This window comes from Mesocricetus auratus, unplaced genomic scaffold (genome assembly GCF_017639785.1).
Source record: "Mesocricetus auratus isolate SY011 unplaced genomic scaffold, BCM_Maur_2.0 Super-Scaffold_100022, whole genome shotgun sequence".
Classification (NCBI taxonomy): Eukaryota; Metazoa; Chordata; class Mammalia; order Rodentia; family Cricetidae; genus Mesocricetus; species Mesocricetus auratus.
Window position 1 is genome coordinate 18,292,874 of NW_024429203.1, and position 21,747 is coordinate 18,314,620.

At 40.9% G+C, this 21,747-nt stretch overlaps 1 protein-coding gene across 2 annotated transcripts; it reads right to left on the minus strand.

Annotated features, from left to right (window-relative positions):
- Positions 1–747: 747 nt before the first annotated feature.
- Positions 748–21,629, minus strand: LOC101823366 (von Willebrand factor A domain-containing protein 5A). Of its 2 annotated transcripts, none has more exons than XM_013113021.3 (20): positions 21,503–21,629; positions 20,357–20,432; positions 16,610–16,665; positions 16,293–16,495; positions 15,797–16,019; positions 15,506–15,681; positions 15,166–15,280; positions 11,352–11,521; positions 11,005–11,093; positions 10,456–10,600; positions 10,005–10,084; positions 8,890–9,004; positions 8,063–8,227; positions 7,685–7,785; positions 7,177–7,430; positions 5,809–5,907; positions 5,599–5,703; positions 4,995–5,125; positions 2,227–2,353; positions 748–1,706 (listed from the first exon to the last, which is right to left on the minus strand). In XM_013113021.3, the coding sequence occupies exons 3-20, from the start codon at positions 16,650–16,652 to the stop codon at positions 1,621–1,623; spliced, it is 2,427 nt and encodes an 808-aa protein (XP_012968475.1). In that variant the 5' UTR covers positions 16,653–16,665; positions 20,357–20,432; positions 21,503–21,629; the 3' UTR covers positions 748–1,620. The 2 variants fall into 2 exon arrangements, with proteins under 2 accessions (XP_012968475.1, XP_005069312.1); XM_005069255.4 differs by lacking the exon at positions 21,503–21,629 and adding an exon at positions 20,673–20,791.
- Between the last annotated feature and the right edge of the window lie 118 nt (positions 21,630–21,747).

Genomic DNA, 21,747 nt, shown 5'->3' on the forward strand with positions numbered 1-21,747 from the left:
TTTGGCACACATACATGCATGCAAGCAAAACATTCATGCACATAACATAAAAAAGTAGCTTTTAAAGGAAAAAAGACAGTCTGCCAACAGAGGACATAGTGACAGTGGAACCGGTCTGGCAGAAATGGAGATTTGTAAAAGAGACACATATATCTACCAATCTGAATGTCAGACTAACGAACAATGGATCCCAAAGAAATGGGAATTGACCTAGAAATCTTATGCTGAGAGAAGGAAAAGGCCACAGCTAGAGTGGAAGATTGTATCTAGGAAAGAGGTCTCATTTTTCTAACAACATGTCAGACCACCTTACAAGGTTGATTGAAACCCAAACAATGATGGTTCAATCATGGTCACCACCCCACCTTGACAAGGACTGCTTAGATGTGCATATGGTTGGCCCTGTATTTCAGTCTTAACTCTTCTTCAGGACACTTCAGATAATGGACTTGGGAAACTCTTGGGTTAGTTGGGCTTGGAGGATCTTTAGCTCTCTTCGTCCCTCTTCTCAGTGTAACTGCATTGAATACATATTTTATTCTTTGTACCATTACTTTAGCTCTTTAAATTGATTTATTGAGGACAGGTGGTCAAATCTGGCTTAAGGAACAAACTGTGCCTACCCCCAGTGCAGCATGAACAAAACACTGTATGAAAAGTGGACCCATCCAAAATGTTGGTGCTGAAAATGGGATAATAAGACTAGTTCATGTTGGCTGAATCAAACAAAAGACCAATACAGCAAAGTCATACTACAAATAGACATTTTAATATTGGTAACAGAGTAATCTGAGAGAATAAGGTCATTTACTAGGATAGGATATGTGAAAAGTGAGTGTCTCAGTGATCAGCAGACCCCATTCTTCATGGGCTGAAGAAAAACATGTTCAGGTCTCAACACAACCTACATTAATTCTGAGTACACCAGGCCACAACCAGACTCATGAGTCTAGTCAGTTAAAGCTAATCCTAAGGATTTCATTACCAACCTCTTACAGAATGATTAATGGTTAAGGACAACAACTATTTACAAATACAACTAGACTCAAATCACTTAGACAGAAAAGAGAGTTACGAGTTACAGAACATAGGTACGGGGGGGGGGGCATCAAGAATGGCCCCAATGCTAACAAATGAGCAAAATAGAAACCTTGAATCTCTGTGATCTTGAAGAATGTTTACACATTACCTCCAACTTCTTTCGAGAATGGAAAAGTTCAAATCATCTTTGAGTATATAATGTGCATAATGATAAGTATACAGAATGAGAGGAGGGTAGAAAACAGAGAAAGAGGACAATTATTGAATCCGGGCATTCTCTAGCAGCAGTCCTTAGACAGAGTGTAATCTGTTTTTAAAAGCTGAGAGAAATATTACTACATGCACATGTTGTCTACTACTCCAAGATAGGGAAATAGCTTCTATGACTACCAGCACTTCTGAAAGGGGATACACAGACACCAAAACTAGCCAGAATAGATAGTCAAAGCAGTGTGCTCATCCTTCATGTTTATAGTAAGATACAGGCTGTAAGGTACTCAAGACAAAATTCATCTTAGCAGAAGAGAAGGTAAAGGACTTAGCAGGAGGCAGAAACAAAAGACTTCCTTCTTCCGGGCATCAGTCTTTTAAGGTGAAGATGGAGGAACTCACAGATGTCTTCAACAACTTATTGGCAGTACGCATGAGATTGGTGAAGCCACGGACTGTGAGGATGAGATCAAGAGTCAGGATTTGGGGATAGCAGATAGCAAGGAAGCTCCTCTCTTTACCTCTCTCTACCTTCATCCCTACTCTGTCTTTCCTCCTGACTTTTCCATTCTGTGTGCCCCGACATGCCTTTAATCCACTCTGATTCAAAGCTTTCATCAGCCTGGAGACAATGAATGCCCCAGGAGTGCTTGTTCTCAGTCCAGTATTACTGAATGTTACTGGGACTGAGCTCAGTACTGAGAAAGGACAGTTACTGCTATACTATGTCCTTGCCATCTCCCCATCTGTGTCCCTTCCACTTTATTCATCTATTTCCACCCCAACTACACATTTCAACCATATTCTGCCACTAAGACAAGCTAAGGGAACAGAAGAGCTGAGTCAGCATGGGGTAGGGGCATGTGGGCACTCTCAGGTACTAACTCTCTGCCACATGCCCTTTGTCCATGCTGACTCAGCACAGTAGCTGGCTTATTAAAGGACAAAGAAAGGGCACAGGGATTGTTCTCCTACCTGCATTGTTGTGAAGCCACACCACAGCCTTTCTTTCCAGAAGTTCCCACTCACACTTCAAGTCTTTGCCATTGGCATGAAGCCAGATCACAGCCAGCATTGTAGCCCAAGCTGAGGGTTCCAGCACCTGCACAGAAAGTGAATTCTCTGATGCCCAGGACAGAGCAAGAAGTCTCTCAGGATGACACATAGAAATCATAGGAACCCATCAAACACCTCTGAAGAGCATGGTCCCATGGTGCCCAGAGAAGAACACACATAGATTAACGTCTTTATAAAATACTTTTGGTTGCATGAATCCTCTTCCCCCATTCCCCTCTGGAAAGGGGAAACAGGAAAAAATAATGTCAATAGTTACAAGAAAATAATAATAAAACAACAAAAACAAACAAACAAACAAAAAACAAAGGTAAAATGGTTTGCCCAGTGTTCTCCTGTAGTGAATGATAGAGGTGGAACTGAAGACCAAATGAGTTTTTACTAATTATATTGTTGAATTGAAGCCTTGAATAAAATGATATCACCCATGAGTTTTTACTCACTGTTTCTTTCTTTTTTTCTTTTTTTGGTTTTTCAAGACATGGTTTCTCTGTGATTTTGGAGGCTGTCCTGGAACTAGCTCTTGTAGGCTGGTCTCGAACTCACAGAGATCCGCCTGCCTCTGCCTCCAGAGTGCTAGGATTCAAGGTTTGAGCCACCACGCTCAGCTTTGCTCACTGTTTCTTAGCATCTCAGTTTTCAGACTCAGCAGAACAATGGACATTACCACTTTAGAGCGTGTCTCCCCACATTCAAAAACAGCTATCTTGTCCCCTTTGAATGATGTCATTTCAGTACCTTCTCGTCTTTCCTATAAAAGCTGCTCAGAAAAGAATAAGTCCTCCGGGCTTGCTCTCCTCTAAGAGAGCACAGCAGTTTTCAAAATATATCCTGAAATGGTCACACCCAGAAGGAAACATAATTGTGAATTTTACTGGCCACAGTCCAAGCTTTTGGCTTTACAGGACAGCCTGTGATCTTCACCAACTGTCCAACCTGTTGCTTCTTGCTGAGAGTCGGTCAGCTGAAATATCTGGTTTCCCAAGTAACTTCTTGTAAGACATTGTGTCTTTCTTCTACTTGTATAGATGTGAATTTAGAGACAACAACTATACTTGCTTTTAGTTATACTAGGCGCTGTAGTCATTTTATAAAATAAAATCCAGATTATCTTATCTGACTATTTGACCAGCCTTTATATAACCTTGCACATCAAGATTCTATTGCATGGCTTATCTCTTAGTTCTGTCATACATCCACAAGAACATTTGGGCTTACATGTTCACCAGAATCCTCACTGGAAATACTGACCTACAAAAAAGGCAGAACTTGGTGGATTTAAAAGACATTCAAATAAAATATCCAAATACTTAAAAAATAATAAAATTTAAAACACATTCACTGTTTGGTGCTATGGATTTCCAGTGAGTTAGTACTTGACCCAGATAATATGTTTTTTGCAATAAAATCCTTTTTTCTCAAATATTATACAACAGGTATCTTAATTTCTTCATTCTGTTGGCTTGGTGGCCATCTTCAAAAAGGGAATGTTCATCTCATATGTGTTGCACTTAATCAATTGCTGCTAAAATTTCATGATCCCTAATATTTCCTTTCCAATTTTTGTACATTATCCTTTTGATTCTTTGTTCTCAAACAGCATTTTCATATAAAAACACAAAGCTGACACATATCCTTTGAAAGCTTCCAATACCCACACTTTTAAAAGTAAAAAGAAAGCATGATAATTTCGGTAATCTGTTGTTGTTGATTCTAAGGCTTCAGATTACAGGGCCTTGGACTTGTCCAGCATGAGCTGTAAATACCTGTGAACTGTATCCTCGGGTTCTTGTGTATTTAACTCCACACACTACAAATCAGCAGTTTAACATGTAATCCAGACCAAGTAAGTTCTGTAATGTGTTTTGGGGACAACACTTTGAAACAGCTATGTACTAAACACACTGCACTTCAGTTTAAACTGGGCTTCTTTTTTCATTAGTCACAATCTAGAGGTACAATAGCCAAATGCCACTAGTGGATACTGTATTGGGCATTATGGCTAGACAATAAGGGAAGTTTATTGCATCACATTCCAGGTTTAGAAATTATTCAGAATAAAATTTTCCCTTCATTTTTTTGTAATTTGTCCTATATTCCAAGAATTTCTTACCAGTTAGATGATTTGTCAAGTTATCTTAAAATTTTCAGTGTAATTTATTCACATTGCCATAATTCAATACATTGGAAGTAAATGGTCAGCCTATTGTGACTTTAATAAACTTTGAGTAGAGTGTAGGCCATATTCTTTGATTAAAAGTAAAGCCATAATGGGACTGATATTAGGGGTTCTTAAGACACAGGCCTAGCATTTAAGGCAGTTCTACCCATCACTGGTACACAGGGTTTGTAACATGCACCTTCTTCATCAATAAGTGGCAACTAAGATAACTGAAATAGAATATAAATGAGGTTAAGGAGGATTTGAGATTTTCATTTGTCATCCATTACCTTCAGAATTAATGTAATATGAATATTAGTTCATTCTCACTCTTACAGTTCCATTATAATCACAAAACTATCAATCTCTATCTACTAGATGTTAATCTAGTCCATATCACCCTCATATTATCCTATCTTAAGTAGACCCTGATTCACACAAAATTTTGCTACTAACAAAATAATCTCCCAAAAAAATACCAATCTCTTTGATAGTCTTTGGATTTTACCTCAGTAGGGTGTGCAGCCTTCATGTCTTCAAAACTAGTACCTAGAACCTTGGCTAAATCCTCATTCATGTCCCAGGAACCATTTGCATTTTGGAGAAGGATCAGTTGTGCAACAGTGTGCTCCATACTCCCTTTGAGAAGAGGAGAAAATGTCAAGTGGTGGGAAATGATGTCACTATTGTATTTTGGCCTGCCTGAGTGGCTTTCTGAATTCAGAGCCATGCAATAGCAAGAGTGATGTAGAAAGGAGGCCTCCAGGCATCCTCATGATGTATCTTCACTCCCAATATGAAGGGATAGCCGGGGTAGAATGAGCCAAATTAAGGTGTCCGCTCAGTTCTGTAGGCCCTGACTACATGGAGTGCATGCAGGAAGAGATGGCAAAGAGGGATTTGTTATTCTAAAACACACCCCAGAGCCCATTAGAGGTTTATAGATCCTATATTGTAGTCCAAATGGAGCTGGGTTGACCCTGGAAAGTACAGGTGCTGAACCAATCTCACTTGCTATCAAGTGCTCCCATGTAGATTTCCAGGTAGGGAGATTTGGAAGACTGGTTCTTCCATCCCCATAGATCAAAGAAATGAACTAAGGTCCATCTTACCTTTTTCATAAGTGTGCAATTTGCGTATGTTGGGGAGGTCGGGGGGCGAATCTGTGTGAATCACGCATTTCATCCTCTGGTTGTAATATCTCTCTTGGTGTGAGCCTAGATGGATATGAGAGATAAACCTTGGTAAGACAATATCCCTGAAAAAATGCTCACTGAGAGTGTAGGGACCAGCATGATACACTGAATTTAAAGGAGTCTCACCCTCTGGCATGCGTGCCATGATGGCACAGTAACTCATCTGCATATTCCTTGGAGGCTGAGATACAGGGGCACCGGAGCAAGGTAAAACCATGGGTAAAACTGAAAGACACCAGTACAAACATTTACATTGCAGCATCCAGGCTCTCCAAAGCTGAAGACAGTGAAATCTGCCCATGTGAGACTTAAGCAATCCCATCTCCCTCAGCTGTAGTTGGCACCTATGTATTTCACTCTTTTCCCATTTGCTGCCTTCTTGTGCACTCTGACCTTCCATCTGGCTTCATATTTCAGCCTTCTTTGTTACTTCCTATGATCCACTGAACTATCTGAATCTCAAGCTACTGACTCCTGCTCCATTCTAACCTCTGCCATCAAGTTGAGAATTCTGACACCCTTGTGGGTAGCACATGCAACATCCTAATAGAAATGTCCCTGACTTCCTCAGATTCAGGGACTTTGTCTCTATTCTGTGTTAGCTCCAACCCCACCCCCCAGTGATGACAAACTTGTCATCTTTCAGCATTGTTCTATTCTTCAAAAATTAATTAGCATTAATATATATTCAGTGTGTCTAGAGTTTTAACTTAAAGGCTATTATATTTGGTCTCTGCCTACATTTGAGACTGCATAAATCCTTTTTTCTTCTATTTACTATCAAGTTCCTCCCTCCCATCTTTGTTCTTTATTCAAATCAATACTTTGCACAAACCAATTACTTAAATTCCTTACCAGTCATGTCCTTTTCATTATACTTATCTGGCAAAAATCTTAATTTGGAAAGGAAACCAAAGCTCTAGCCATTTAATTTTTATTCAGAAATTAATGAGTATCGCTAAAATGAGTGCCCCAGACCATGATTATCTTTAGCTGTTTTAAAGATATCCTTATCCTTAACACATGATTATATTTCTCTCTGAGCATTCGACTTTACAACTGTTGCCAGTGGCCCTTCAAAATCTTCTCCTGCTCAGTGTTTCTTCTTCTTCTTCTTCATGTTTCAGACTGGCTCAGTCATTAGTCATTGTTGTGCTCCTTAACAATCTAGTCATCTAAACCACAAATCACCTTCAGCTTTTAACTTCTGATTATTCAAGTGTTATACGCATTTTGACATTTTATATTTTCTTTGTTTCATTTCCCAATCCCTGGTTTCAAATATCTTTCCCAACACACACACACACACACACACACACACACACACACACACACACACACACACACACATTTCCTTGGAAGAGAGAAGTTTAAAACTTGCCATGAATCCTGTATGTGGAGGGACAAGAAAAACCATGGAACTTTTCTTTACATAGTAAAGAATTCTATGTAAAGAATAATGAGAAAAAACTCATTTTTTGGGATAAAACATACCATCAGAAGAATTTCTTGGCCTTGCAGAAGAGCCACCCAAGAGAATAGGTCTTGGAATATCCCTGTGAAGCAGGGGGCCCTGGACTGGCTCATTGAGCTCCTTGTTGATGGCAACAAAGGCTGTGAAGGAGCTCATGACTCCAGACTCTAGGCTGATGTCCAGCACATCTCTTTTAAATATCATTGTTGTCTCTCTGAAGCCAAAGTCTTTGGCCTGGATCATGGACTTCGCAGCAAGACGATGAATGGTGAGGCTGAAAGAAAAAAAAAACTTTCTGAAAGTAAGAGGAAAACCCACATGCCTTTTTTTTTGGGGGGAGCTGTTAAAATTTACACATCACAAAGGTAAGGGAATAGGAGAGAAAAGGGAGGAAATATGTGAGTGGGTAAGAAACAAAACATGATTGTAGAGACACAATTAGGTTCGAGGTCAAGGGAAGGAATTCAGCCATCAAAGAGCACAGGGATAAGGAAAGAAGGAAGGGGGAACAGAATCCAGAATTCTCACTTGTCATCAGGCTTGGGTTGTAGAGAAAATGTCACCTTTTCCTCATAACTTTTCCCGTGAAGGGTGTACTGGAGACATACTTCACCTGTAGCCTCTTCTTGCTATAAATTAGAGAATAAAAGTAAAAGAGAGAAATCGGTAGGAAGATGGTGAGGTTGTAAACTGCAGCCCCCTCCACCCCCAGCTTAATATTTTCAAGTTTCTATCCAGAAACCATTTGTTCAAGGAGACAGAAACCTGGCTTGATGAGAAGAATGCTTGGCCAGTTCCAGTTATCAAATACTATAATCTGCTGAGATTCAAAACTATCTATTTTATTTAATGAATCTACCAGGGCAGTATTTGCACCAAGAAGAGAGACTAATATTGTGTACTCACCGGTATCTGTCCAACCAGTAGGGAATAGATGATTAACCTTTGACCCCTAAAGATAACAGTTTGCTCTGGGGACAGCATGTGTGCAAACAGATTAGGAGGCAAACTCCAGCTCAGAGAGATATCCTCTACTACAGACTGCAAAGAGCGTCTCAGGGACCTAAGAGCCTGCAGGAGGAGAAAGGGCAGTCAGTATAAGCAAGTAATGATAGTGACTGCTATCATCTATGACTTACTGTACACAGGGATCATGAGCCATAATGAATATTACGCCTAATTCCTATTGTTATACAGAGAGACGACCTTATTGCTCTTCCTTTGCAGCCTAAAGTTAAGAGATTTAACACAAAAATGTGAGAGATGTAAGAAAGATGATACCAGTTAGACAGAAGCTTAGGCGATGTCTAAGAAGGCTTTTCTTTGTAAATACTAATAAAATGGCACATCTGTTTGAAGTCACATTGATTTTATTATATATAGCACATTTGATCCTTCTTCTTTGCCTGTATCCTTTGCAGTGATGGTTAGATATAACACTAGAAGATGTCCTGAAGTACATACTTAGATACTTAGGCATGACAATGAAAACTCTTAGTCTGTCTCTGGTCAACATAAAATCCTCAACTCTCAGCAACGTATATCTGAGCTTATGCTTAAAAAGACGATAAGATATTGGACCCTCTTTCTACAGACTGGAATTTCTCCCACTATATTTGTAAGTTAAATATTGAAGACATCAAGAAATGTGTTCTATGGGTAAGCTGGACCCCTACCCTTGAAGAAATGCCTCCTATTATTGATTTTTTTTTCATACACAGTGGCCCCCCCACCTTGGACTGCATCCGGTCGTTTCCTGTAATAAACTCTGCAGTGCCCCCTGACACCCGGGCAAGGCTCTTTATTAAGCTGGTAGAGGCCCCTTCTCCAATGCCAAATGAGAAACATCTGTGAAAGTAAGAGAATGGAGGTTAAAGGCAAAAGTGATTGGAATTATCAAATTAATGCATCCATTATCAGATATTATTTGAACACAATGTACTACAGAATAACTCTCATTTACACAATATGTTCTATTTCATTTTTCACATGAAAATCTGGAGCTCAAAATCAAATAAGTTAATATCACCAGCACCTTCACGACACTGCATACTGTTTGCCCTGGCCGGGAGAATGCCGGGATGAGGAGTGTGCCTCCTGCGCTTCTAAGGGGAAGCTCTCCTTCTGTCCATGTCTATGCACAGCAAGCAGTGTTTTATCCATGGTTTAATTTCCCAGGAAAAACAGTATACACACAGATAGTATATTATTGGTAAAACAAACAAGCATTCTAGATGGCATAAAACAGTTTTTATTGTAAACCAGCACACTGCAACTTGGGAATATCTATTGGTCTTTTTAGATTGGGTTAGTATAAATCACAGCTCCCAGTGATATCAGTTTTAAGATTAATTCCCCAAAACATGCATGAATCAGGACCAACTCTTAATTACAGAAAGCTGACTTGACTAACAATAAAGTTAGGAACAAATTGTAATAAATAACAAATCATACTCCGAGGAACAGTAGATTTTATTCTAGCTCTAGAGCCACACAGGAGTTACACAGTGTGTTCACATGGACTCATTTGCCCTTGTACTTGTGGTATGGGTGGATTTTATAAGAAATGTTTATTTCTTATAAAACATTTAGAGTCAGAAAACAAAGTAAAGAGTAAAATGACCCATTGATCTATTTAGCGGCATTAAAGAAAATACGGCAAATTAGTTTTCTATGTAATTGATGTTATTTAGAATATTACTTTTTTTTGAAAGAAAAAAGGAAACACAATCACTTAGTAAGTCTCAAAATGTTCAATCATTGTCAAAACTACCTAGTAACAGGCAATACATAGCTACATTTGGCCTTACTAAAAGTTTCCCCAGAAGAAATGAGCATGTCCTCATACCTGTGCCTTTTGCTGTGGAACTTAACTTCTCTGATGACATTAAAAGTTTCTGCAACTTCTCCATCTGTGAAGACAAAGATCTGCACAAAACAAACATGAGAACACCCATCAGGCCTCTGACAAATTCAAACTAAAAGAAGAGTTTAACTGGAAACAATTCACCTAATTTACATTAAGGTCTCTGGTGCCTCTTTAAACAGGCAGGAGATTTCTAATCTCAGTGTTTTTTGGTCATTTACAATGTTTATAGTGGGGAGTGCAGAACCCTTGGGACTGTCAGTGATTACCCACATTAGGTTTGGTTTAGCTAAGAAGACAAATTCCTCTTATCTTCGTTTCCCTCTCCCATCTAGTAGAAGCCAGAAGCACATACAGTATTTCCATAGTTTTGAATTAACATTCAAGGACACAGAGTCTTGAGAATTTTCATCCCCTCCACCCTTTCTGTTACCTGTAAGGGATGCCCTGGAATGGGGGGTTTCCTAAAAACTTTGCGGAGTGGTGTTAAAATTTCTGTCCCTCCTAGATCTGCCAGCATAAGCTTCACTTTCTCCACGGCTTTCTCCATGGTTTCCTGAGTGTACTTCACACTCATCCTGAAAGAAGCAAGTAGATGTGGTCACGTGATAGTGGCATCAAGCTGCCCGGACTGAGAAACCCCGTCAAAGAATAATCCTTTCTGAAGTCCCCCAAGCCCAGGGGAAACTTCACCAACCTTTTCAACACTGCAGTTCCTCCCTTTAAAATATATTTTCATATGATTTTACAATATTTTGTGTATATTCGTGCGCACTTATGCTTGCACACCCATGTGCTAGATAGCACAAATGTGCCAGGTCAGAAGACTACTTGTGGGAACTGATTCTCTCCATCCACCATGGGAGTCCTGGGGATCAAACTTGGCTTGCCAAGCTGGGTATCGAGTATTCCAACTTACTGAATTCCTACCCATCTTGTATGCTCTCCTATATCTTCTTGGCCTCTCTTTCTAGAAACTTACGGGAAAAACGCCTCATGGGTGGATCCAAATCCATAGATATTGAAATAGCAGCCCATGGGCAAACTCTTCAGTAGCAGAATCAGTGTTTCCTGGAGATGGCAAAGCAGGGTGAGGAGAGTAATTTGGCATACACACACACACACACACACACAGAGAGAGATGCAACATACACACACACAACTGTGGAGGTTGTGGGCTGTCCTACCATGTTATTCTACTTTATACTCTAAGGAAAATCTAAGAATTCAGACAAGAAACATATCTCCATCTCAAACACACCCTAACTAAACCCCTCAGATTCATCCTCTGTGAGCATATTATTCATGGGAAAGAAAAGCTGGTTTTACCTTGGCAGCATCTATTCTCAGCTGAGACCTGTTCTGGCCACTCATGGGGCTCTTCATACTTCTTGAACGGTCCATAAGGAACACAAATTCTCCACATTTTGTTGAGGTTTCCACTTCTGGTATATTTGGATAGAAACTCACCATTGCAGAAGGTGCTCCCATTAAACTATCTATAGAGAAAGATAATGACCTTGTAAGACAAATAGAAACTCAAGAATCCTAAATCCCAAGAATACTATGCTAATACAGGCTTGAAATCTCAGTGACTTGAGATACTAATCCAGAAAAATTGCAAGTTTAAAGTAATCTAAGCTACAGAATGAGTCCAAGGCCAACCTGGGCTATATAATAAAGTTCTTTCTCAAGGAAAAACAAAAGGGTTAAAAAGAGTGCTGGGGACAGATCTCAGCTACAGTGTTTACCTAACATGTGAAAGGCTCTGGATCCACTACCCAGTACACACACGTACACATACACACACACACACACACACACACACACACACACACAAACACACACCACAGATACACACAGTCCCCCTAAATCAACTATGAACAGAACCAAGCCAAAATCCTAATTTTTGTTTGTTTCTTTCTTTCTTTCTTCCTTCTTTTATTTTTTATGGATAGTCTACTCACAAAGGGCTGGAGGTGAGTTACAGACATTCAAAACAAAGAAGTAGAAGAGATATGATAATGAGTATGGGGGTTGGCATGCACAGGTAACAGTGGCAGTGCTGTCAGTGCTGCAGCATACTCACTCATTTCCTGGCACCTCACTAAATTGGTGAGACACTCTAGGTTAGCATTTGCCAAAATCAGCCATGGAATTTGAATGTCCTAAACAAATCAGAGCCCTGGGGATTTATTTCATTGGTCATTAAGACTTTAATTGCAAGACCCAAGAGATGGCTTGGCAGGTAAATCTACCTGCTGCCAAGCCTGATGACCTGAGTTTGCTCTTCTGAACCCACGTGGTGGAAGGAAAGTTTGACTCTTAGAAGACATCCTCTGGCCTCTGAATGTACACACACAACACTGTGGTACACAAGCCTACATGTTCAACCACACACAAAGTAAATGCAGTTGTAAAATGATGACATGCTATTTCTTAGGTTGACAAATTATAAGGGCGTTGATAAGAATTATGTATGCCAGTAAAAGTCTATGCGCTTTATGATGATGTGCTCACCGATAGTCCACAGATAAAAGGGATGCCTTGAGATTGGTGGTAAACTCTAAGCATTTTATTGAAACAATAGTGTGAAGGAGACTACCCTATATGTGTACATTGTTGACGTCGTAGGCGAATTTTTATTTAAAAGCTAATGAAAATTGATTCTGGGATTGGAAATCCAGTTATCAAGATTTAAGTTCTTTGAGAAGGGCAGGGTTATTGCAACCCCAAAACAACTGTTTAGAGAGTATACAAGGTTACAGAATTATATTGTATTATCATTACAAAATGAAACTGGGATGGAAAGTCTGAATTCTTATTAGGCCTGTGGTTCAGTGTGACCATAGATCTGGGCTCAGTTTATTCTCTTATCCATCATATAATCAAAAACTGGATGAATTACATCATAAAGTAGGTATTACCTAGGAAGGATTTGATGGGATATTATTGCAAATATAATTTTTACAGAATCCAAATATAGGATATACAATCTATAATGCAGCAATAGCTTTTTGTTTAATGTATGGGAAATTGATTACTTTTCTGGATAAGACGAGTTCACTGATGGAGTATTTCAAGGCTATTAAAGAAAGAGTTCATTAAAATCATAGGAAAGGATCAACTAAAGGACAAGCAAAGAATGGAACTCCATGGGAAAGGAATTGCTGTTTGTAATTGTCTTGGGAACCTCAACATAGACAGCAAGCTCTGTGGAAAAATGACTGCAAAGGTTATTACAGATTAAATCCCAGAGGCTCATATTGGTGAATTTAAGTGTGAAGTTATATTGGACAAATACTAGCAATGGGAGACTGAGATGGCATTAAATTGAGTCTAACACTTGGGCTGCACATGGCCAATAACAACTAAGAATGTGGCCAATACAGACATGAAAATCAAGTTTATGGCTCTTGAAGGTCAATTTTATAGAAGATGATGCCATGTCACATTGTCAAGGCTGATTAAAACATGCTTGGAAAACGATTGTCAGTAATACACCTTTAAAGCATTTGTAAAGGAGCATGGTCATCATCCCAGTCATTACTGTGATTATCACTGTCCCCAAAGACACAGAATTACACCAACATGGAAAATATCCCAGAAGCAACATGATCACTGAACCAGCAGCACCATGAATGGTGGCTTAGGAAGGTCCATGATTACAAAAGGTTGACATGTGCTATGCCAGATAGAGTTACAAGGAAATGCACACACACACACACACACACACACACACACACACACCACACTTACTTGAAATTTGGAAAAAGACATTAAATAAAGAGAGTAAATCTATTAGGAAGCTAATTAGAAATTTACATACTATATTTGAGAAACAAAGAAAAAAGAGGAAAACAAACCATTCAGAGATAGATAGTGACAATTTAATTAATAACCAGGTGGACCCAGAACTTGGCATGTAAGGCAGTTAAAATGCTAAAATTTGATGTTTATATTTATCTTGATATGAAAAATACTGAGCTTCACATGAGATTCCATATAGATATGATCAACTGATAAAAGTTATTCATTGGATTTAAAAAGACAAGTAGCTAAAATGTCCCTAACTAACCACAGTAAGTGCTTTCATATTTTCTACATTACAAATGACTCTTTCTAATGTACCTATTTTATATGGTAATGTCTTATTTCTGAATACTTTTCCCTTACTTTCCAGTTTTAAAGGATTTTTATTCTAAATTATTGCAACTTGTCAGTGAGTATTATTTTAATAAGTATACATTAAAGCATGTTGTTGGAGCCATAGTAAATTGTATCCCTTTGATATTTTATATCCTAATATTTTTTATTACTAAAATGCTGGGACCATTCTCTGCCAGATTTATTCATATCTATATTTGTTTCCTTAAGACTCCAAAAATTAGAATTGTCTAAAATTTCATGAATGTTAACACATCTGATTCAAATTCTCCTGAAATGCCACATTATCTTGGTGCTGACTTTGAAACCAGCAAATTTCATTATATGTATACTTCCATTTATATTTGATAACTTTACATATCTTTAGTGGTATCTTGTTCCACCAATAGATTTGAGGTACTGGCCTTAGGGTGGGGCTTCTGTGTGTGGATGTGATCTCCTATAAGGAAGAGGAGGGGCCTCGACCTCTCTCTTGGGTTGCAGCCTGAGCATCCTACATCACAGCATCCTGAACTTCCAGGGGCAGAAGACCACAGCATCTATTTACCTTCATTGTGTGAGTGCTCCCCAAGTAAATATCTAAATATCTGATATTCTTTATTTAGGCGTACAGGGACTTCCTTACTCCACCTTCACTTGGCAGCACAACACATGTATATATAACAAATCCTAGTCACATTCTCCATTGCACCCCTCTCTTATATCCCCCCACACCAAACACCTCCTGTTCTACTACAAATCCCATCCCAGAATCATGTTTTGTTTTGTTTTTTATGGACCCTGAATTTCCTCAGGGCTCTCCTCATGTGCCTGGATGTTTCAACACACTTTCTAGAAGTTCAAGGGCTTTCAGCATTTCGTACTGATAATGTTTTCCTGGCCACTTGGCAGAGCTATCAGAAGTGACAATTTTTGAAGGCAGTTTTAAGACAGAGTGTCCTTCTAGGAGGAGACTTAGAAGTGAGGAAGAAAATACCTGATTCCCTTTCGGGCATCCCCATCTCCACAGCTACACTGGGGCTGTGCACCTTCCGGTAGAAAATTAGGAGTTCTACATCCCGGTCAAACTTGTGTCCTTCAGCCAAGGAAAACTGTGTAGGGGACCAGCAGAGAAGCCACATTAGAACTGCCACTGATCGCTTCCCGAGGTTGAAATCAGATCTAGGACTATCAGGTTCCATAAGTAGCACGGGAAGAGAACAAGTAGGTAAAAAAGGTAGTAAGTAGTTCAGAAAGTGAGGAGGATCCAGGAAGGCTGACTTAGGACCAGGTCAATAGTTAAGACACAGAGGACTGACAACTCCGACACTATTTACCTGAGCAGAGGTCCTGCTCTCTCCATTGTAGTTGATGGAACTCAGGGCACAGTTGGATTGGATTGTCCTGATACCAAGCTGGGAGCTGATGGTGGCAACCATGCTCAGTGTGTAGGGCAGGTCCTCCAAAGGTACTATTGGGGTCTTCAGATCCAGGCAACTCTCCTCAGATTGATCTACAGGAAGAACCTTAATTCTGTTCCTTGTCAACACATCTAGCACTCCAAAACCTTGTGGTGCTTACCCAACATATGCTACCGCAGACAGGTATCAAAATGGAGAGGTACTCACCAGAGAGATGGTATCTAGGATTCAGGATTGCTGGGAGCACATAACGCAGGGCCCCATCATCTTCCAGTGGAAGCTCTTGCACATATTTCAGGGTGAGTGCCACCTTTGACCCTGGCTGCAGGTTCCCCACATTGCAACGGAAGACATCCCTGGAGCACTTGTCTTCTTCTAATAAGTATGCCTGATATCCCCCAGCTAGGGCCTCTTCGTACCTTTTGTGGGCCTATAGGAATAAGATGAAGATGACACCGATGAATGGACAGGATGTACATAAAACCCAGACAGTTTTGGAAGGATTTTGATAGGTGTTATAACTGGTAGAACTATACACTAGGTGACTAATTATCTATGTCTCAAATAATTTTAGGCAAATGGATTAGGGGTAAATGAAGGAAAGAACATTTGGTACTAGAATTTTTAAGTTGCTGCATTTGATAAAGTCTAAAGAGAAAGTCCCATGGAAATAAGAAGGGGATGGTGAACTCATCCCTCAGACCTGATACTTGTCCTGTAATTCTGCCACAATTTTCCTCCCATCCACCAAGGCCTCAAAGCTGTAGACAGCAGAGTCTTCATCCATGGGGAACACAAAGAAGGCCTCCAAGGGGACTTTCTCCTCGTTCTCATAATTTAAGGTTGCAGACACACCAGCCACAAAGTCATTAATGGACAGAGTCACAGCAATGCTCTTCAGTGCCACTGGGGAAACATCAGGGTTTAGTAGTTCAGGAAGATTTGCTAGAGTCAGACCCACCCACTAGAACCATCTGGGGTCTAAAGAATTTGGAATTAAGAGTCTTGACTCTTGCTTACCTGGATCCTTAACACCAGTGAGTAAGCCACTAGAACGCACCATGTTGATACTGTTTCTGTGAAAAGACATATTATCCACTATAGTAAATGGTTCAAGGCAACCATTCAAATACCAACATTTTCAGCTGGGTGTTGGTGGCGCATGCCTTTAATCCCAGCACTTAGGAGGCAGAGGCAGGCAGATCTCTGTGAGTTCGAGACCAGCCTGGACTACCAAGCGAGGTCCAGGACAGCCTCCAAAGCCACAGAGAAACCCTGTCTCGAAAAACCAAAAAAAAAAAAAAAAAAAAAAAAAAACCCAAATACCAGCACCTTATGTCTCTCTGGCAGAATACAAACAGACATGCAGAGGGGCCCTTTTAGAGCTAGGAAGAGGGGATGTGGAATAAAGGAGACAGAAATGTCAAAGGTTAAGTTTCTATTAAAGGGCACCTCCCCCCACATAACCCTGTGAAAAGATGCAGAAATCCTGTGGTAACCACAAACAGGAACTCTGTGAGGTCACTTTACACATCAATTCCATTTTCTTTCATTTTTTTTAAGATTCTTTTTTCTTTTATTTAAATTAGACACCAGCTTGTTTTACATGTCAATCCCAGTCCCCTCTCCATCCTCTCCTCCCCTGCTCCCCACCAACCCCATATCTTATCCCATTTCTGCTCTCCATGAGGGTGAAGCCTTCCACGGGGGTTCTTCAAAGTCTGTCACATCATTTGGGCAGGTCCTAGGCCCTCCCCCATGTATCTAGGCTGAGAGAGTATTCCTCTATGGGAAATAGGGTCTCATGTCTATTCCTATACCAGGATAAATATTGATCCACTACCAGAGGCCCCATAGACTGCTCAGGCCTCCTAACTGGCACCCAAATTCAGGGGATCTGGGTCAGTCCTATGCTGATTTCCCAGCTATCAATTTCATTTTCTCTGAAGTGCGAGTAATATACTATGTTTATATTAGCTGTGAACTCTGCTTTTCTGCCCTGGCTCTCTCTCCAGACCCTGCCTTTAAAAAACCTGACAAGTGGTGGTTCCTCCCCTAGGACCACTCAAGACCACACCTACAGTGTATTTAAACTGCCTCCTAGAGAAGGCCACTTGGGGTTTTCTGGCCTCCTCTCCTTGTCTCATCTCTGGGGGTTGGGAAGATCATTTGGGAATATTTTTCCCAATAAACTTGATCTCTTACTTTTAATTCAACTTGATTTGGGTTACTGTGTCAGCACAGTGACTTAGTATGAGGGTACTGAAACCTTTCCCATACTGAACAGGTACCATAAGTGTAAGCCTTTTGAACACCAGGATTCCCTTTTTAAGATAAGAACAACGACATCAGCATACGAATGTGTCAATCCATATGGATGAGCTTCCTAGACTAGGGGAAGATTCTTTTTTTCTTAATTTATTTAAATTAGAAACAAGCTTGCTTCACATGTCAATCTCAGCTCCCTCTCCCTCCCTTCCTCCCCTGCCCTCCCCACCAGACCCCCAGGCCCTCCATGGAGGATCTCCAGAGTCTGTCAATTCTTTCAGGGCAGGGCCTAGGCCCTTCTTAGAAGGCATTCTTCAATGATGACAGATGTTATCAGTGCTTCTGTTGTTATGTTCTCTATTTTTCAATAAACATCTGCTCTTTATTATTTCATTAATATTACTCAGAAACCTGTGAGTGAGTAGCTGAGTAATCCAAGGGATGCCTGCATTTAGATAGACTCCTTGTTGGTGAGTAGCTTTGAAGGTCAGAACACAAGTACACCACCGATTTTCAGTTCTAGCTTTTTAAAAAATAAACATAAACATATTATAAATGCAACATAGCCTCAATTTAAAACTAATGCATCCTGCTGGGTGTGGTGGTGCACACTTTAATCCCAGAACTAGGGAAGCAGAGGCAGGAGGATCTGTATGATTTCAAGGCTAGCCTGGTATACAAGACAGCCATGGCTATCACACAGAAAAACCCTGCCTCAAACACACACACACACACACACACACACACACACACACACACACACACACAAAGAAAAAAACCCTAGAATATTCTAATTTTATTTCTGCAATATGGTAACATTTTAAAAAGATAGCCAATGCTATGTTTTAAAAATATGGACAGAGTACATGCTTCCAGGTTATGGTTTACATGATGACCTCATCACATAGTCTATAGATTGTGTCTCTGGGTTTGGTAACTACCCACTCATTAAGGATAGACCCTTTCCCAATGGCTGGCTATGGACCTCACATGCTGGTAACATTAAAAAGGGAAACATGATATTGGCCCCACTTTGAAATTGAGAATACATATGGTATGACAAGATTGAGGTATTAGGGCTTTATTGGGAGCCATTAAATGAAAGATTCTTTATTCAGATCAAAAGAATAAAATCTGAGTTCTACCTTTGGCCCTGGGTAGGGCCATACATACTCTTTCCTTAAGGGTTAATCCAGGTGGGCCTGTCAATCACCTGGCCAGGAACCTCTCCAGAATACTGACAGCTAAGGATGGGAGGAACAACTGTCTTCTTAGTGAGATAATAAATTTACCACCCCCTTAGCCCTCCCACAGCATGGGGTTGACAGAGATACTATCTATCACACAGGCCTCCAATGCCTGATGGCTTATGTGAATATTAATCAAAAGTTTTCATTTTTTCCTTTAACTTACTTCGTGTCTTTCTCATATACCGACCCAAAGCCAAAGCATGCTTTTCTTGGCACTACAGCCTTTCTAAATGTTTCCATAAAGGCCTACCTCTCCTTTCTATAGCCACTACGTGCATGACTTGCAAGGTACCAATGGCGTCTTTTTGTGTCTCTCTCCAACTCTAATATAACTGTCCTTGAAAGTCTGCTTCTAAATTTTTTTTTATTAAAGAGACTACAAAATCATGAAAAAGAACCTCACTAACAAGGGGCTTAAATTTTTCCATGAGAGCTTTCTGTACCTGATCATCCCCTAGCTTTCCTTCCCCAGCCGTGACAAAATGCAACCTGCACTGTCATGACAGGCACTAGGGAGGGTACTTTTCACTGGGGCTGAAGTGTCACTGCCTGGAGCAGGCAGCATGCTCAGGAAAACTGACTCTTTGATGTTGACACAATGGTGCCAGCACCATTGATTCCTGTACCTCCCTTTCCCAGAGACCTACAAGCCATGGAAACAAGGGCTCCTGAGAGGTCAGTTTTTCTTTGTGATACAACCCCAACTGCTTGATTCCGAAGCACTTGACAGTGATTTTCTTCTTCCTGGGCCAGCTATCCTCATTTAAATTGCAATTTCAAATAGATTCTGAGTTGTGATGTGTCTTAATGACACAGCATTTGCGTAACATACGGAGCTCGCACACACACACACACACACACACAGAGAGAGAGAGAGAGAGAGAGAGAGAGAGAGAGAGAGAGAGAGAGAGAGAGAGAGAGAGAGAGCACAAAATCTCCATGCTGATCACACATCTGATACACCCAGCCCCACTCCCGCAAATCCACAGCTATGAATCTGGCTCATGTCTCCACGTTCATTATTTTTCAGCAACTGGGAAATAAATTCTGGCTGTTAAAATGGTATGCCGCTGGACAGCAAAATAAGAATTGCAACAGATGAGGGTATATGGAAACACAGAGCGGCTGGGAAAGCATTCTGAGAAAGGAGGCTTCCTTTAAATGAGACTAAATGAGACAGAGAGGGGCCTGAGGCCGGGGAAACGATTTTCTAATAAGAGCAACAGGAAGCTTAGAGCAGGAGACTCACCCAGGAGCAAGTCAGCAGAAGGATGGACTCTGTCTGGCAGCGGAGACTGCAGGCTGGCAGTGACCACTGCAGGAGGCTGAGAGAGGAGAGAGGCAGACCACAGTCACGGATGATGGAAAACACCCCCCCCCTTTTTTTTTCCTGCAGCCAACCTCGGAGTAAATTTCCCTCACCGAGGGATTGCATCCTCCCTCCCACCCCTTCTCATATAAACAGTCAGTTGTGGCAGTTATGTCTCTCAGAAAGAAACTGAGAGAGGTGCCTCTAAGTACTCAGTGGGGAGAGTATCCGCAGGTGTGACCATCGAAGCGCTGACCCTGTTGCTGCTGGAGGATGGAGGGCTTCTCACTGAGTAGGGATCTGCTCTGGTGCGGACCCTCAGAGCAGAGCAACTGCAGAGGCAGAGGTGGGAGTGAGAAGAAACAGCTGGCCACACCCCCTCAGCTGGCTGATGGGAAATCCAGAAGCTAGAAGCTGACCATGGAGGAAACTTGGAATGGGGAACATAGCTTGCAAACAAACAAACAAACAAAACAAAACAAAAAACAGGCGGGGAGAGGGATTTCAACTTTAAATTATCTGCCCTCGATTTTTCAGTACCCTAGAATTTATTTAAAAGGTCAGTTTTCCTGAGGTTTTGTTTGTTTGTTTGTTGTGTTTTGTCTAAGGCCTTAAGGGCTCCAAGCAGTTTGTGAGGTCACAGGCTTCAAACTTCGCTTCCACAGCACGATCTTACATCACACTGATAACTTAGTTGCCTGAAAAGAAAGGAATTTTAAAGTTGAAAAAAGGAATGGAAAGAGTTAAGGAAGTAGAGAGAAAAAGAGAAGGGAAGAAACATAATACAGAAAAACAGGCAGACAAACCTACAGAAGACAGGAAGAGGGGCTTGCTTGAGGCTATTCCATGGTTAAAAGATTCTTACAGCAGGCTGAGTTTTCCCTACACTTCCAATGGCGCAGAAATCTCCCACAAGCACTCAAGTCCTGCAGTATGAATAAGCCCTTAAAGAGGATGGGCCTCCAAGTGGAGAGGGGGGAAGGGAAGGCAGTCTTTAGGCGAGGGGTGGGGTAGGGTGGGGGTAGGTGGGTGTTTGTAGAACAGGGACCTGGATTTGGTCCCAGAGCCTGCAACACTGTCACTTACCTTCCCCAGAAACCCTGGTGCTGCGTGTCAAGAAAAGTGAAAACAGCTGCAGATTAATTTTCCTGGAAGACACGCCCACTTCTCTGGCTCTGTTGTAACATAGCAACTGCAGAGAAGAGAATCCCTTTTGAATTTCAAAGCTAGCTGCTTACCTCTGCCTGCCTTCTGCAGAGGCAGGACCAGGGAGCAGGCAGGGAAAGCAATTTGTTTTTCAAGTGAAAATGCTGTAGAATTACAAAGCGAAA

Excerpts from the sequence above, each read along its gene's own strand:
- LOC101823366 (XM_013113021.3), bottom strand. The coding sequence starts at position 16,652 with ATGGTGCGTTCTAGTGGCTTACTCACTGGTGTTAAGGATCCAG. Across the intron at positions 8,228-8,889 it reads ACGACCGGATGCAGTCCAAG|GCTCTTAGGTCCCTGAGACG; the intron begins GTGGGGGGGCCA and ends CTCCTCCTGCAG. Across the intron at positions 7,786-8,062 it reads TACTGGTTGGACAGATACCG|CAAGAAGAGGCTACAGGTGA; the intron begins GTGAGTACACAA and ends TCTAATTTATAG.